The sequence below is a fragment of the Rattus norvegicus genome, chromosome 19 (assembly GCF_021556685.1).
Source record: "Rattus norvegicus strain SHRSP/BbbUtx chromosome 19, alternate assembly SHRSP_T2T, whole genome shotgun sequence".
NCBI classification, from domain to species: Eukaryota; Metazoa; Chordata; class Mammalia; order Rodentia; family Muridae; genus Rattus; species Rattus norvegicus.
The window spans coordinates 32,947,426-32,963,571 of NC_141552.1; the positions used below are offsets into that span (position 1 = coordinate 32,947,426).

General features: G+C 51.3%; 1 protein-coding gene across 2 annotated transcripts; it reads left to right on the forward strand.

Annotated features, from left to right (window-relative positions):
* The first annotated feature begins 1,704 nt into the window (after positions 1–1,704).
* On the forward strand, positions 1,705–10,901 carry Snx20 (sorting nexin 20). Of its 2 annotated transcripts, none has more exons than XM_087594513.1 (4): positions 1,705–1,812; positions 4,666–5,881; positions 7,556–7,707; positions 9,915–10,901. In XM_087594513.1, the coding sequence occupies exons 2-4, from the start codon at positions 5,557–5,559 to the stop codon at positions 10,581–10,583; spliced, it is 1,146 nt and encodes a 381-aa protein (XP_087450639.1). In that variant the 5' UTR covers positions 1,705–1,812; positions 4,666–5,556; the 3' UTR covers positions 10,584–10,901. The 2 variants fall into 2 exon arrangements, with proteins under 2 accessions (XP_087450639.1, NP_001020170.1); NM_001024999.1 differs by having other exon boundaries at positions 1,717–1,812; positions 5,748–5,881.
* The last annotated feature ends 5,245 nt before the right edge of the window (positions 10,902–16,146 follow it).

Consider the following 16,146-nt stretch of genomic DNA (forward strand, 5'->3'; position numbering starts at 1 on the left):
GGTCCATCTGGTTTTCAGGCTTTCAGACACCCAGGCACTGCTGGATGCTGTGGAAGAGCTGAGAAGTGAGTGGGAGCCCACCAGCTGGGTGTAGCCCAGGGCAGGGGGGGGGGGAAGAGACTGTTGGTCCCTTGGAGGCAGTCTTTGGCTTAGCCTACGGGGAGATTAGATGGTAGCTCTACAGGCAAAGACCTTCTCTATGGTGGATCCCAATGAAAAAAGGCAGTCTATGGTTTTAAGGCATTTATTATCGTGGTGGAAAGTGGATGAGTAAAACTGAACCCCACTTCTCAGGGTGGGCCTAAGGTTAGATACCTTTTGCAGGGAGAGTGTCTGGGAAGGAAAGCTCATTGGCTAAGCCTCCAGGCCTTTAGATGCCTCATTAAAATGGAGATCCGTTTTGAGCCTATGTGACAACAGGTCACATCCTCTATCTGTGGAGAGTCTTGGGGTATTGCCCATATGTGACTGGTGGCCACAAATCTATGGAGAGCTGTGGCTAGTGATGGGGGCCTAATACCCAGGAACGGGTGAAACTCCTATGTACCTTTCACTGTCCCACACACCGCCATTTTAGCTGAGGAGAGAAGAATAGAGCTAGAATGGTACATGAGAGGCCTTCCAGGGCTGGAGAAAAAGGTTATAACTTGTCCTTCTCTAGCCTCTTGTTCCTAAGGGCACATGCCCTGCTAGCCATACGTGACATCCCTGTGCTAGGGTCTGTCTTCCCTGGAACTCTGTCACAAATCGTGGTATGTCTTATCTCCTAATGGAAACCTGGAGGCCACCCAGTACCACTCTGTGTCAGGTGCTGTCTCTGCGTCCTACCAGCTCAAGTGTTCCAAACCTTAGTTCTCCTGCCTGTCAACAGAACATGAAGGGCCCATTATGCCGAGCTCATAGCTAGTATAATAACTATTAAAAGGAGGTATCCCCAGGCTGGAGAGATGGCTCAGCGGTTAAGAGCACTGTCTGCTCTTCCAGAGGTCCTGAGTTCAATTCCCAGCAACCACATGGTGGCTCACAACCATCTGTAATGGGATCTGATGCCCTCTTCTGGTGTGTCCAAAGACAGCTACAGTGTACTTACTTATATATTAAATAAATAAACCTTTAAAAAAAAAAAGGAGGTATCCCCAAATCCTTGTGTTAGACTGTGATTCCCCAACACTATAGGTTTGGGAGGTGAGGTCTTCTGAGGGTTGACTGTCATAAAGACAGTCTTCATAAAAGCATTCATGCTGTAACTGTGAAACTGGGGTGCGTAAGGTAGGCTTCCTCTTGCCTGCCCACCTCCTACCGTGGCATGTCACATGTGGCAGGACAGCCCTCACAGACACTGCCAATGTGCGCTTACATGTTCCAGACCCACAGCTACGAACTAAATAAACTTTCATACGTGACTTTTTTCAGTCTAGGGTCTTCTGTCGTTGCCACAGAAAAGGACTAAAACAAAGGTTTTTTTGAGATTGATTCTCCGAAATGCCAACAGCTGTCTGAGTGTCTAATAGGTATCGAGCTGCTTAAAGCTGCTGTGAGGTGAGGTTAGACTGTACTCCTGTGGGCAGCCTTGTACCACGTGGCCTGTATGATGTACTGCAGACATCTGTCTATGAGGTTCCATGTAGACCTTTCAGCAACCAATGAGCTGGAGCCTCTGAGGGAGATCACTCAGCCGATTTCCTGTTTTCAAAAGGAGAACTCAGAATTGCGGCAGACGTTCGACCGTCCAGTTGGACCTTGCAAAAAGAGATCGAAATGGAGCATGTGACCCTCCTGGACCTCTGAACCCACAAAGCCTGAAGATTCCAGGTCAGTCAGTATTTGACCCCAAGCCTAGCTGGCTTCCTCCCACTGAGACCCAGTGATCTCCTTGAGAGACCCTCTGGGAACTCCCTGGGGACCAGGTAGGAGGGACTAAAGATGGTGAGAGCCACTGCTATCTGTAGTGCTGTCCTCAGAAACTGGGGGCAAACCAGGAATACCCACCAACAACCTCCAAGCCTGACTCTTTTTAAAATGCCAGACCCCATCTCTGTTCCTGGGAACAAGTCCAGACTTGTATTTCTCAAAGGGCAGACCCTACAGCAGAACACAGAATCCAGAGCTCTGCCTGAGGGTTGTGGGGTAGGCACCCTGCTTTCATTAGAGACCCCGACACTGCCTCTCCCCAATCCCAAAGGGGATTCTGATGCACACCCATAACTGAGAGCACTTCCGGTGGCAAGTTTCACGGGGAAGCACTCAGGGGTCCTGTGGTGCCCATCTCTCCATAGCAGGGCGGGTGGAGCCTTGGCTGACCTTCCAGTGAAGACCGGAGGAAGCTGCCCTACAAAGAAAGGGGGCTTAAACTCAAACTCCCGCAGCCAGGGCTGCCGCCCCTGGCATTTCCTTCCTCCTTGTCTTTGAATAGGTGCCTCTCAGTTCTTGTCTTAGGGGCAAGGGTTGTTACTGCTTTCTTCTAGATTTTCATTCCTTCTGCAACCCCCTGAGAAAGGTGGCCTAGGCTCTACACGTGGCCTGAGTACCCAGGAGGACTGAAGAGGGTAGGACCCCTTGAACAGGGGAACAAGAGCCAAGGCACCCAGGAGATGAAGACTGTCACGCACAGGAGATAGTATAGGGTGGGAGCCTGTGACGCTGCTCTGTCCTCTGGGCCAAGTGCAGGTCCCCAAGCTATCGGTACCAACCTCTGCCATGCTTTATTGTGATGGCTAAAAATCTTTACCACGGAGGGTGTGGAGAGATAAGGCAGACCCTTCAGAGCCCTCTATCCCCAAGGAGCTTAGCAAACGGATTAATTTCCCATTTCCCACATAGGGAAACTGAGGCTTGGATGTGTTTGGGGAACTATCAACATAGCACCTTTTCCTACTTGTCTTTAACTGGGTCCCTCCCAGCCTGTCCTGTAAGAGAAGACACCCAGGAACAGCTTTGGTTGTGGCTTTGATTTTTATTCTAAGCCCTGGTTTCATGCTGGTTTCTTTTTAATGGTTCGACCAGAGCACACAGCATGGGCAAATTTCTGCGGTCTTCCGAGACTCCATTGGAGAAGTGCCCTGCTTCTGGCATGGCACCAGCTACCCAGATCAAGAAAGCAGATCTGGAAATGGACCACTAGGACCAGTTCCACAAGCCACCACTCACTCACCACGAGAAAAAGATAGGGAAAGTACAGAGTGCCCATAGGAAACATGACGACTCTATTCAGTAGAATAGGCGTACACTGGCACACCTGCCATTCCACCCCTTGGGAGGCAAAGGCAGGAAGATTATGACTTCCAGGCAGCTTGGGCTACATAGCGTACATCTTAAAAAAAAAAAAAACAAATGAAAAACACTGTTTAATATGACAGCATATGGGCTACCTACCATCTTGCTTTAGCACTTAGCTCAGTGGTTCTCATCCTCTGGGTTGTGATCACCGCAGGGGTCACCTATCAGACATCCTGAATATCAGATATTTATATTATGATTCAAAAACGGTAGCGAAATTACAGTTATAAAATATCAACAAAATAATTTTATGGTTGGGGTCACCACAACTTGAGGTACTGTATTAAAGGGTTACAGCCTTAGGAAGGTTGAGAACCACTAACTTAGAACATGAGGGACCCCCTCCCATTAACACTTAATGGCATGATAAGGCTTGTAGCCACCCTTCCCAAAAAGGAAAGGAAGAAATGGAGAATAAAACAAATAACTTGCCCAGGAGCCGCTCAGTCAGAATGGGGGCCATGTCTCCTGACTCCTTCACAGGGTTGACAGGTTAGCAGGGCATACAAGCTGTGAGTATCCAAGCATATACAGCTCTGGTCCAGCCCGGCCTCTGCTCTGTGCCTCAGTTCACCCACCTGTAAGTGTGAGGCTTGATTGAGGGTCCCTGACAGCACTTATTGGTCCACTGCTTAGATGCCACTCAGAAAGCAGTTCCTCCCACCTGTCATAGCAAGAACAGCCCCCTGAGGCACAGGCTGAAGCCCCACCAGCCTCCCCTAGGCCAGACAGACGAAGAGAGAGGATGTGTTGGCAGCACTGCACCTTTGAGTTCCCGTGCTGTGGTGGTTAATCTCACCAACTCAGCTAGATTTACAGTACCCTGGGAGCCAAGGAAAGTATACTTCCGGGTGTGTGTGTGTGTGTGTGTGTGTGTGTGTGTGTGCGCGCACGCGCGCATGCGCTGTTTCCACAGATGACTAGGTTAGGGGGAAGACCCACCCTGAATGTGGAGAGCACCATGTCAAAGGCTCAGAGGAAAAGAGGAAAGTGTGGTTCTTTGAGCTGGCTTTGCAGGTAAAGCCATTTACCGCTGAGCCTCATGACCCAAGTTCCAACCCCATGACCTGTATGGTAGAGGGAAAGAAGGAACTCCTGCAAGCTTGAATGGCCTCCATATGCTTTCCTCATGAGCTGAGGGGCATGCACATGCATGAGCACACATGTACACGCTCACACGCGCGCGCGCGCGCGCGCACACACACACACACACACACACACACACACACACACGATAAAAATAAGGGGAACATGGGAAAAGCCTCTATAAATGCAGCCATATTCTCTCCCCTCCCCTTCTCCCTCCTCTCTGCTTCCCGCCACCATGGCCTCCCTACCTCCATGAGCTGAAACCTGAAACCAAGCATAATAAACCCTTTCTCCCTTCAGCTGCTGATGCCAGGTATTCTGTCAGGAAGAAGATCTAACACACGTGCCCAGGAGAGTGCCCAACCATTTGTTCCTCTGAGAAAATGTCTTATTTCTTGTCTCCTGATTTGCAGCTATCTGTAAAAAGCATACGCTTCTAGAGTTAGTTATTCCGTGGCTATTTCTCGAATACTCAATGCATGTCAGATCCTAGAAAGGACTCTGCAGTCCCTGTTGTGTGAAGAGTCCCAAGTCCAAGCTGTGTGGGCAGGCCTAGCTTAACCCTCATACCAGCCTGTGACGGTAATTCTGATACCCTACCCGTTATAAGACTCTGAGGCACAGAGAAGGAGGGTAAAGTAACAGCTAGTGCGTCATCCATTTCCTGCTGGCCTGCTGTCTGCCTGCTGCCCACTTCTGGTCAATGCAGATTCCCATAGTCAGCCAATTTTGGCTTGTGTCCCAGCCCCCACCCCAGCCCTGGCTGTCAGGCAGCTCCCAGTTCCTTACCACAAAGTGAAAATGGAAACGGTCCCTGCAGAGGACAGTGGTCGCACCGGGAACACGCAAAGGCGCCTCCTTGGACAGCACGACTTAGACACGACTCTACCTTGCTCCTTTGTACACCCAGCAACTTCGGGACCTCGGGCTAGACCTGTTTCCTCATCTGTTATTTGACAGAAGTGTCAAAGTTTTGTGGGTGCGTTGTTAAAAGAGAGGTGTGAGGGACCAGATGAGACGAACTGGGCATATTGAATATTTGCTTACAGGTAGCTAGATGGGGAGGGGCGCACTGTAATATAAAACTGAGTGGTGGGACACTTATCTGGACCAGCCTGTTTCTCCTGGGTAGTCTCTAATGCTATTGCTGTTCCTTGACAGTATTTCGTGTGTAATTCAGAGGAACTGTGTATGGAGGGCAACCCTAACTCGGGATCTGACTGTCCATCACAGGGGAGGCCAGGTTTGATCTGGCTGGGTGGGTGGCAGGAGACACAGCGAGGGGATCGTTGTCATTTCTCCTGCCTGCCAGCATGGATTACCCCGGGACCCTGCAGGAGCCGCAGTCGCATTGGCTCTCATGCTTCTCTCTCCTATCTCAGGCACCCTTGGAGCATGGCAAGTCCACAGCATCCTGGGGGCCCTGGCTGGACAGGACCCAGAAACCAATGCATAACAAGGACCAGACAGGAAGTCCTGCCCCCAGGTCCAGACCTCCCATGTCCAGGCCCAGAAGGTAAACTGGGGGGCTTGAAGTTCAGTGAGGAAGGTGGAAGTTAGTTCAGACGTTTGAAGCACATTTGGTTGTAGTCAGGCGGCTGCCTTAACTGGGGTCACCCTAAGCAGCCCCAAGACAAGGATTTGGTGCAGACTCTACGTGGGAGATGATCCTTGGAGGCAGAGCAGATTGGGAACAAGAGCAGCCTCCTGTATTGGGGATGGGTGATCACATGACTAGGGTACGTGCAACTCAGTCTGGATGGGGGTTCACGGAAAGGTGTGAAGAACACACCTGAGTTGTGCATCCAAGGACAGAGAAGCTAAAGATCGTCCAGCATCCCTTTCTGCAAATGCTGAGGGAGACACCGAGCGGGCTGCTGAGGTCCTAGAAGGGCCCCAGGGTCCTGAGTTACAGGTGCTTCCTTAGGAAGCCAATGGAATTTTCCAGAACAGTGGCTGCCAGTGGGTCCTGGCCTGGCACTGACAGTATCTGCTATAGTGCCATCTCCTGGAATAAATTCTCTTTACACTCCTTTAAGATGGATCTGCTAAAGCCTGGGGTGTGTCACGCATGCCAAGTGATCGATCGATCTATCTATCTATCTATCTATCTATCTATCTATCTATCTATCTATCTATCTATCTATCTATCTATCTTCACTCTCCAAGCTTTCAAGTTCAGTAGAAAGAGCAACTGGTAAAAAAGGATTAGATGGACCATGAAAAGCCCACCGGAACCAATGGGAAGCACTCACTCCCGGCATCAAAACCGGGTGGGGCAGGGGAATGACACTCCTGTCAGGTGGCACAAGATAAGGATGTCCCAGGCCTGTGCCTCTTACAATAAATGCAAAATTCTTAATGCAACTGTGTTGGGAAAAAAATCGAAACAGATTTTCAGAAAGGTGCAGGGCTCAAGGGAGGCTTAAGAAATACTGTGGGGGGGCTGGGGATTTAGCTCAGTGGTAGAGCGCTTACCTAGGAAGCGCAAGGCCCTGGGTTCGGTCCCCAGCTCCGAAAAAAAGAACCAAAAAAAAAAAAAAAAAAAAAGAAATACTGTGGGAAGCTTGGAGGGGGGGTGTACGCCTTTAATCCTAGCTCTTGGGAGACAGAGGCAGGCAGATCTCTGTGAACTGGAGGTCAGCCTGGTCTACAGAGAAAGTTCTAGGGCAGCTAGGGCTATACAGAGAAACCCTGACTCAAGACAAAACAAAACCAACAAACAAATATTATTGGTTTTCAGGCAAGGAAACAGGAAGCCCGAATTCAGAACAGAGAAGGGCAGCTGTGCCCTGAGATGAAAGCCTTTGTATCGTCAGGGCCAGCCAGGCTCAGGCTGAAACATGACTTCCTCAGGGCTTCCCCCAGCATGCTGATATGCATGCACTAGGGGGCTCTGTGGCCCTGTGTCAGTGCTGGGCCCTGCTTGCCAGGAGCCATAGTTACAAAACAGTCTATCAGCAGGCTGGAAGTGGGTGATGAACACCCTACAGTACACTTCCTAACAAGAGGCAGTCGGAGTGCTGGACTGAGGTCAATACACAGGGGTCTAGCTGATGCCCCCACAGTGCAGGTGGCAGAAAGATAATTATCCTCTTCCGGAACTCTGATATCCATCCCATCCACACATCCAGGCCTGGCCTGCAAGCCAATGCCTACTGCAGATTCCTTAACGGCAATGTTTTTCCAGAAGCCCAAGATGGTCCCACCTCCAACTCCAACATGACCACAAGGGAGCTACAGGAACACTGGCAGAAGGAAAAGAGCCGCTGGAAACACGTCAGGCTCCTCTTTGAGATCGCCTCAGCCAGAATCGAGGAGAGGAAAGTCTCCAAGTTTGTGGTAAGCAGAGTTTAGAAACGATGGAGTTCCCACCAGTTACCTCCTGCATGGTCCGGGGAAGGCCTTGGGAGATCACAGCTTTCCAGGTATGACACACTAACTCGGTCTTCCAGAGAAATGGAGAGTTCATGGTACCCCATGAAGTCATGTTGCCATGGTGTCAGGTGTCAGTCATCTGTACCCCTTCTCCGCTGATTCTGAAATGGCTCCCAACCTTGGTTTATTTCACTTGCTTTTAAAATACTACATTTCAGGGGAAGATCAGTTTCATGGGGCATTAAGGGGGGAAAAAATGTACAAAACTAAATCCCAAAAGAAAGCTGAGCTCTGTTATTTAATTCTAGCTGCTAGTCCTGGCTTGTGGGAAGCTCCCTGCTGGGTGCTGCCATCTTTGTGAGACCAGGACATCAGCGTGTTCTAGGAAGATGCAAGACTAATACCAAATATTCCTACCTCACTGGGACCTGTGAGGTCCCCTCACCACTCCTCCTCCCTGGGACCAGTCCTGTTACTGTAGCTACCAGTGTGTGCTGTGCACAGCTCTCCCTCACATCAACGAGTTCACTGTCACTTAACCCTCGTGCAGAAGACAGGAACTATTCCTATCCTGTCGTGTTTTACAAAATGGAGGTATAGTGGCAGTGGCGGGAGATAGCACCTCAGTGGGCCCATGCTGAGGAGTCCCCCTGAACAATCAGTCCTATGGCAGGCATAATATAAAAGGAAGTTTTTGGGGGGGAAGGGAAGGGGTTATGGAAAAGGGGTGAGAGGTAGGGAAAAGAAAGGGACAGAGAAGGATAAAGGGAGGAAGAACTGGCTGGGAAGATGTGAAGAGAGAAAATAGGAGATGGACACAGAGAGAGAGAGAGAGAGAGAAAGAGAGAGAGAGAGAGAGAGAGAGAGAGAGAGAGAGAGAGAGAGAGAGAGAGAGAGGGAGAGGGAGGGAGGGAGGAGAGACAAAGAGAGAAAGTGGGGAGCCAGCTTGGGTGCAGCCATCTTCTTATAGCCTGCCTGTCACCTGGCTTGCAGCTACCACAAGCTGTTACTAGGTAGCGGCTGGGCATAGCCTACAGAATTGCCAACATATCCTCAAGTTAAAGATGAGAAAACTGAACGCTGAAGCTCAAGGAGGTTAAATTGACAATGTAAGACTAATTACCCTGTGTCTAAATGCGTGATGCCTGAAACAAATGCCCAGGTGTTCCAGATGGACACTCCTGACTCCAACCCACGCTTCCCAATTTAGGACACAGAGCCAGCCCTGTGTTTGATGATAAAAAGCCAAGAGCGACACCGGTCGCATCAGCAAGTCCCAGTTCCAAGATGCTTCTAAGCAGTGCTATTCTAGAACCAACATTTGCCACGAACTACCTTTGTACCTTCAGTAGGCATATGGGCGTGTGTGTGTGTGTGTGTGTGTGTGTGTGTGTGTGTGTGTGTGTGAGACGAGCTTCGAAGTCTGTTTTCTGTATGCGTGAACATGGCAGAGGGCCAGCCAGATGGTTCAGTCTGTAAAAGCACGTACTGCCGAGCCTGTCCATCCGACTTTGACACCCAGAACCCACATGGTGGAAAGTGAGAACCAACTCTCACAAGTTGTCCTCTGATCTACACAAACCACACACACACACACACACACACACACACACACACACACAGGTAAAATGCTTCTCAAAGAAAATGTAAAGTGTGTCATTATTACTTAGTACAAAATGTGACTTTAAAAAAAATGGCACAGGGGCAGGTGCACAGGGGGAGGAGGAAACAGAGAGACACAGTTGCCAAGCAGGGTGTGCCCACAATCTCAGAAGTTGGGAGACTAAGGAGGAATATTCGGGTTCCTCTGTAAACTACACTGCTAGTTCTTATCTCAAAAACAGGTAGCCTGGGATGGGGAAGGAGGAAAGGACTGTGGGAGGGGGTGACTGGGAGGGGGCAGTGATCCGAATGTAAAGGGAATATGTAAAAAAAATTAATTTAATTTAAAATAACCAAATGACCTGGGGCGAGGCTGACCGTTTGCCAGACTTGTTCAAGGCCCCTGGGTTCCAGCCCCAGCCGGCGCGTGCACACCGACCCGGGCGCGTGCACACCGACCCGGGCGCGTGCACACCGACCCGGGCGCGTGCACACCGACCCGGGCGCGTGCACACCGACCCGGGCGCACCCAGGGCATCCCGAGGCTAGCCTCTCCGCTCTGCCCACAGATGTACCAGGTCGTGGTCATCCAGACTGGGAGCTTCGACAGCGACAAGGCTGTGGTGGAGCGGCGCTACTCGGACTTCGAGAGGCTGCAGAGGGCCCTCCTGAAGCGCTTCGGGCCGGAGCTGGAGGACGTGACGTTCCCGCGGAAGCGCCTGACCGGGAACCTGTCGGCCGAGACCATCTGCGAACGGCGCCTGGAGCTGCGCGAGTACCTGCGGCTGCTGTACGCCGTGCGCGCCGTGCGCCGCTCGCGCGAGTTCGCCGACTTCCTTACGCGGCCCGAGCTGTGCGAGGCCTTCGGCTGCCTGCGCGCCGGCCAGTACGCGCGCGCGCTCGACCTGCTGGGCCGCGTGGTGCCGCTGCAGGAGAAGCTCACGGCGCACTGCCCGAGCGCTCCCGTGCCTGCTCTCTGCGCCATGCTCGTGTGCCTGCGCGACCTGGAGCGGCCGGCCGAGGCCTTCGCGGTCGGCGAGCGCGCGCTGCGACGCCTGGGGGCGCGCGAGAGCCACCGCTACTACGCGCCGCTGCTGGACGCCATGGTGCGCCTGGCCTACGCGCTGGGCAAGGACTTGGCGTCGCTGCAGGGCCGGCTGGATGAGAGCCAGCTCCGGAGGCCCACACACAGGGGCGCCACCCTGAAGGAGCTCACCGTGCGGGAGTATCTGTCCTGAGGCGGCCCGACAGGTGCCCTGGCATCCATGCTACGTGGACAGAGACATGGGTCGCCATTGCTAGTGGGCTTTACTGGGCAGCTTTGTACAAGCCCGTGTCTGCTGAGCAGAGGGTTTCCTGCGACCCCTGGAAGAGCCATCTTGTGCCTCTTGAGTGCCGGGTTCTCCAAATCCTAAGCCCACAAGGTTAGCTGTCAGAACTTTTCAATTACTATGGACTTGCATGGGAAGGACTTGCCTACCGCACAGAATCAGTTCAAGGCCAGCCTAGGCAGTTTGCTGAGAATGGCTCCAAAATAAAGAGGTCTGAGGATGTGACTTAATGGCACCAGTGCTTGCTAGCATGTGAGACTCCTTTGCTTCAATCTCCAGTACTACCAGAAAAGAAAAAGAAGCACCTGGTTTTGTAGGCAGCCAGGAGAGAAATTTACAGGGTCATCCCGCACAAAACAACTCACTCCCTCAAAGACTGCTCCCTTCCATTGCCCCAGGTCTTCCCTTCCCTATGAGTCGCGAGTGTTTCCACCCATTAGCCCAAAGTCCTAGCTCCTCCTTTTGGTGTCATGCTTTCAGTAAAAAAAAAAAAAGCATCTGTTGCTCCTCAGGGAAAGCCTGCAGGGTGGAGATTAATCTGATCCTTGGAAGTTGCAAGAATACTGGGGAGTCAGGAGTGGTAGACAAGGTTGGGGAGGTGTGGAAACTTACTATATCCAAATATGGGTCAGCAGGTGGCCCCTTTGGGAAGTCTTTATTACTATACCAGAGCATGAGGGCACCATGTCACCTCGTCAGAGGAGCCTACCTATTCCGTCCTACCTTCTTCTGTCTTACCCTGCCCAGCCTTGGTCCTCTTCAGAGTCCCACTATTTAGAAGGCCCTTATCAGACACAGTCCCTTGACTTTGGACCTCTAGAGCAAAGAGCTGAATAAGCCCCTGTTCTTTATGAATTATGGGGTCTATGGTATTCAGCTACTGAACAGAAAATGGGGCAAAGTCTCAGACACGCCACGCCCTGCAGCTGAGGACAGTTCCAACAGGAGTGAGGTTGGAAACCTGAGAACTTAGACTGCAGACGAGTGTTCACCCATACCAGACGGCTGAGGAAGCATAGTGTGGTCCAAAATGGCTCAAGCAAAGAGGATGGGCTCAAGTGCTCTGGGATGCATGTATCCTTGGTGCTGTAGAGCAAATCAACAAAGATTATTCCCAAAGAGTGTTCAGCACCTCAAAATTATGCCTGGGGCACGTGTGTGGGGAGTGTGAGTAAATGTATCTGGACACGTGGATGCCTGATGTGACAGTGTGGTGGATACTCGGCGTGCACACCAGGAAGAGCTATAGCATCTCGGGGTGGAGGGAAGGGGAACTCCGCTCGGTGTCCCTGAAGAAGGACCAGTCCCACATATGGTGCAGGGAAGTAAGTGTCTTGCTTACCTGAATAGGGACTGATGATGCTCCAGCTTTAGGACCCTGCTCACCTCTTCCTAATGGCGCCTTCCTGTAGTGTGCCCTTAACATCTGTCACCGTACACAGCACTCCACCAAGAGACCAAAGTTTGATCCCGCCCAAGCTCGGTTCGGTGAGCCAATGAATTCATTGAGCTGACTGACACGGGTGAGCGGTTACTTACGGGGTACATGGCCCCAAAGCAGTGGCACCACTGAAGAGCCTTGCCCCTTCGTTTAACTCGCACACACCATGTGCTCTGGTTCCTCCTGAGACTACAAGACCATGTGTAACCCCGGGCAGAAGTACAGCTGGAAGGGAGGCATAGGAGGAATGGCTGGAACCTCGGGCGAGGGTGTAACCACCCTTCCTAGTCACTTCAGTGAGGAAAGGCTGGATCATGGCGGGCTGCTGCTACTGATTACAAGTAGATGGTAATGGCCACTCTACTTGAAGGACTGTGTTCTACAGCACCTGCCCAGGTCTTTCAGATGCTACAGTCATTGTAGCGTCTACTGCTCACGCTGTGTTCAGCCACTACGCTAGCTTGACGGTTAGGCCTGTGATAACCACACATCAGACATTTTATTCCCAGCAGCCGGAGTCAAAGGCCTTCTTGTTCTGTGGATTCCTGCAAGAGACCCTTGAGTTTCTAGGTGACTTCTCCGGGAAGCTTCCTTCTGCCCAGTATGGCACCATGGAGGCAGCCTACTCCCACTGTGACCTCCACAGGACTCCACTTTCCAGGTCTCCAGAGAACCCCATCTTACCTGCCTTACTCAGTCCTCATTCCACGGGACATTAGGAATGGTGGTGACTGGTTCTTTTCTTTCTCAAAGCGGCTCCCAAGGAGGGGCACAGAAGAGAGCGAAAGGGACAGTTTTACTCCACCACACCCTCTACACCATCGTACCCTCACCACAACCCAGAAATAGAGCCAGAACGCCATAGACTGGCAGTGCCAAGGAGAGAGGCATGCCATACAACCTCCGTAGTCACAGGATCCAGTGAGATGCCCAACCTCACCCAATGACGACACATAGGCTCTGGCCTCCGAAACCCTGAGCCAAACCCATTCTTCCTTCCTTGTTTCTCTCAGGTGTCCATCAGTGAGACAAACACAGTAGCAGCATAGAAGTCCACAGTTATGCCCATGAGCTGGCTTTGGACAGTTAGCCTGAAGCCTGGGATATCCCCTTTAGATAGAGTTGGGCATCCTCATTACATTCTGTGTTCGAGGCTTTTCTCCTGCCCCTGCCAGCCCCACCCTGTCCAGGCCACACTCTCATCCCATTTACAGATGAGGACAGACACCCCGAAGTGACTTCCCCAGGATCACATGACTCCCATTTAGTCACATCTTGGGTCATCTGTCTGGCCCAAGCAAGCTGTAGAATGTGTTACCTACTGTTCATTCCTGAGCACTGGTCCCAGCCTTGTTTACTGTCTCCAAGATTTTGGTTTTGTTCTGACTTGATTGTATGTCCCTCAGTGAAGCTCAGGCTGTTCAGCCCCAAGTCCTCCCCTTCCTCACCAGGATCTCATGCTAGAAGTTGGAGGTGAGTATCCCTGGACCCCTTACCCAGATAGGCTTTTCAAGATTAGTCCCCATCTGTTTACAGATGGGGGGAAATACGCAAGTGCATGGAGTCTGAACCAGACTCGGGATGCTCATGGCATGGTGACATCTTCCAACCAGCAAGGCAGATGGAGGAATCCTGCTTTCAAATCCTAGATGCACTTCCTGATCACCTCCTAGATGCACGTGGGAGATGCTGTGCCTGGCTTCTGGGCTCCAGGCTGCAGGCTTCATTGGGGGTGGGCCCCCGACCACGTTCCCTTGGACGTCTGTGACTCTCTGCTCCTGCTGACCCTGTCCCTTTTGGACAAGAACTGGGCTACACTGCCATGCTCAGACTTTCTACTTGGGCTCTGCAATGCCACCGTAGGTTTGATCACCTCCTACCTGCTGTTTTCCTTCTTGCGGTCTGCCTTATGTATGCAAATTTGTTTGCAAAAGAAACTTCCTATATAACTGACTCCAGGTGGAAAATCAGAATCCCTTTCTCCAATTAGAAGGTAACTCTAAAGATAAACACAGTGGCGCCTGCCACCCTCATTACGCCCTGAGGCAGGTCGGCCTCCACAATGAGCCCCATCTGTGATGAGAGACTCTGAGGACTGGCAGGCACTGCTCAATGGCTAGGACTGTCCACCATGTGGTCCCTCCTGCCAGTGCTGTCCTAAGCCATCTGGGTCTGGCCTACATTATCCTAAGCCATCTGTCTGGTCCAAGCAAGCGGTAGGATTTGTATCTACTGTTCATTTCTGATCCCTGGTCTCAGCCCTATCTCCAAGATTTTGGTTTTGCTCTGACTTTGACTGTATGTCCTTAGCCCTCAGTGTTCCCTTAGGAGCTGGTGTTCAAATTATAGTGCCTGATTTCAAGCTGATTCCAGACAAAAGCGCCCACAGGGTGAAGTGATGGTGTGGGAAGTGAAGCACCATGGGAGAAGTGAGCTGGGCCAGCAAAAGCCTGATTGACCCTTCAGTGTGTCCTCTAAAAAAGGTTGTTGGCCCAGATAGCCATGCCCCACAAGGAGAGAAAACCTCCCTCCTTCATAGACACCAGTCTCTATCAGACCCACACAGGCCCACTTGCGAGCCATGTACCTACGCTCATGCCTTCTCAGAACAGGGATATCCAAGGCACTTTTACGTCTTGGAGCCTGAGAGCGTAATGCAGCACTGACAGGCCCAGTGCCTTTTCGAATGCTGGCATGACAGGCAGCCACTCACAGAGCAAGCAGAAATTCTGACAGAATGGCTAGAGGAGCCTTCTCAGAGGAAGCCCTGTCTCCAAGGGTGCAAAGGAGCCAGTGTGGAGCCCAGAAGAGTGAGGCAAAGTGGAAGGTCAGCGCTCAGGCCAGAACCTACATACCAAGTATCAGCAGATAGAAGCCATCTCTAGTGATTGGCTCCATGAAAGGAAATCACTGAAGAGCTCACGTTTGGAGTGTGTGGGTCTTTTTAGTTACAGAGTCAAAACCACAAGTTAACCTGACAGGGAAAGAATCTACTGTCTGACAATCCCAGCAGTGGACTGGCTACCGGTCAAACTGGATCTGAACACACACACACACACACACACACACACACACACATTCATAAGCCCAGCTGCCCTGCCTCTCTCTGATTTGTCTTCTGTCCTCTCCAGAGGACTGCCACCTTTCCAGAATCGCATATGCTTTTCTTGGCAAGCCCAGAAGACTGTCTCATGCAGGCTTCTTGTGAGGTCTCCCCCTGTAGGATCTGTGGAAAGCACAAACCTGTTCCTTCCTGAGAAACCCAAAGAGGATGCCTCTCACACACGCATGGTATATAATCTAGAATGGGCACCTGGGCAGGCTTGAACTGAAAGAGTTCTCGAGTGTAACGTTTTGTGATCCACTTTGTAAAGCACAGTTGACATAGCTAGCATTGCTCTATAGTGCAGAGCATCATTACGATCTGGCTTGCATGGCTTCACTGTATTCTGGTGCTTGTGCCACATCTTACCACCTCTTACTTATGGCGTGCTCTCATTGGCAGAGGTTGAAGCCAGATACATCTTTCTGCACGGATGCACCCTCCCATCGGTCTCTTAAGTGGCATTTCTGGGTTTCTAAACACTTCTTTAAACTCTTTTAAGGGTTGTCTTTTATTTTACTTCTATCTTGACCAAAGCACTCACCCTTGCAATGATTTTAATAATCCCATTTCACTTCTCCTCAGAAAGGCTGCTCCAATTCTCTTCCACTTGGTAAGTGTGAGGACTGTCCATCCCATGTACCTGACACGGCACTGCCATATTATATTGGGTAAGCTAGTTCTCTGACAATTTTTATAAGTGTAAATAACACTGTCGTTCATTCTAAACCAGCATTAAGCTCAAACTTTGTTCCTTTCCTGACAGGCATGATCCGGCCGTTCACTAGACGACCAGCAGAGGGCGCTCAAAACCCAGCACTCCGTGCCGAAAGAGACCAAGTTACCAAGTTAAAAGGCAGCATCTTTTTAGGGGATTGGGGGAGCAGGACACACCGCGACTTGGCAACGCTTTCAGAAGCGACAAT

Excerpts from the sequence above, each read along its gene's own strand:
- Snx20 (XM_087594513.1), top strand. The coding sequence starts at position 5,557 with ATGGAGGGCAACCCTAACTCGGGATCTGACTGTCCATCACAGGGGAGG. Across the intron at positions 5,882-7,555 it reads CCCATGTCCAGGCCCAGAAG|AAGCCCAAGATGGTCCCACC; the intron begins GTAAACTGGGGG and ends ATGTTTTTCCAG. Across the intron at positions 7,708-9,914 it reads GGAAAGTCTCCAAGTTTGTG|ATGTACCAGGTCGTGGTCAT; the intron begins GTAAGCAGAGTT and ends CTCTGCCCACAG.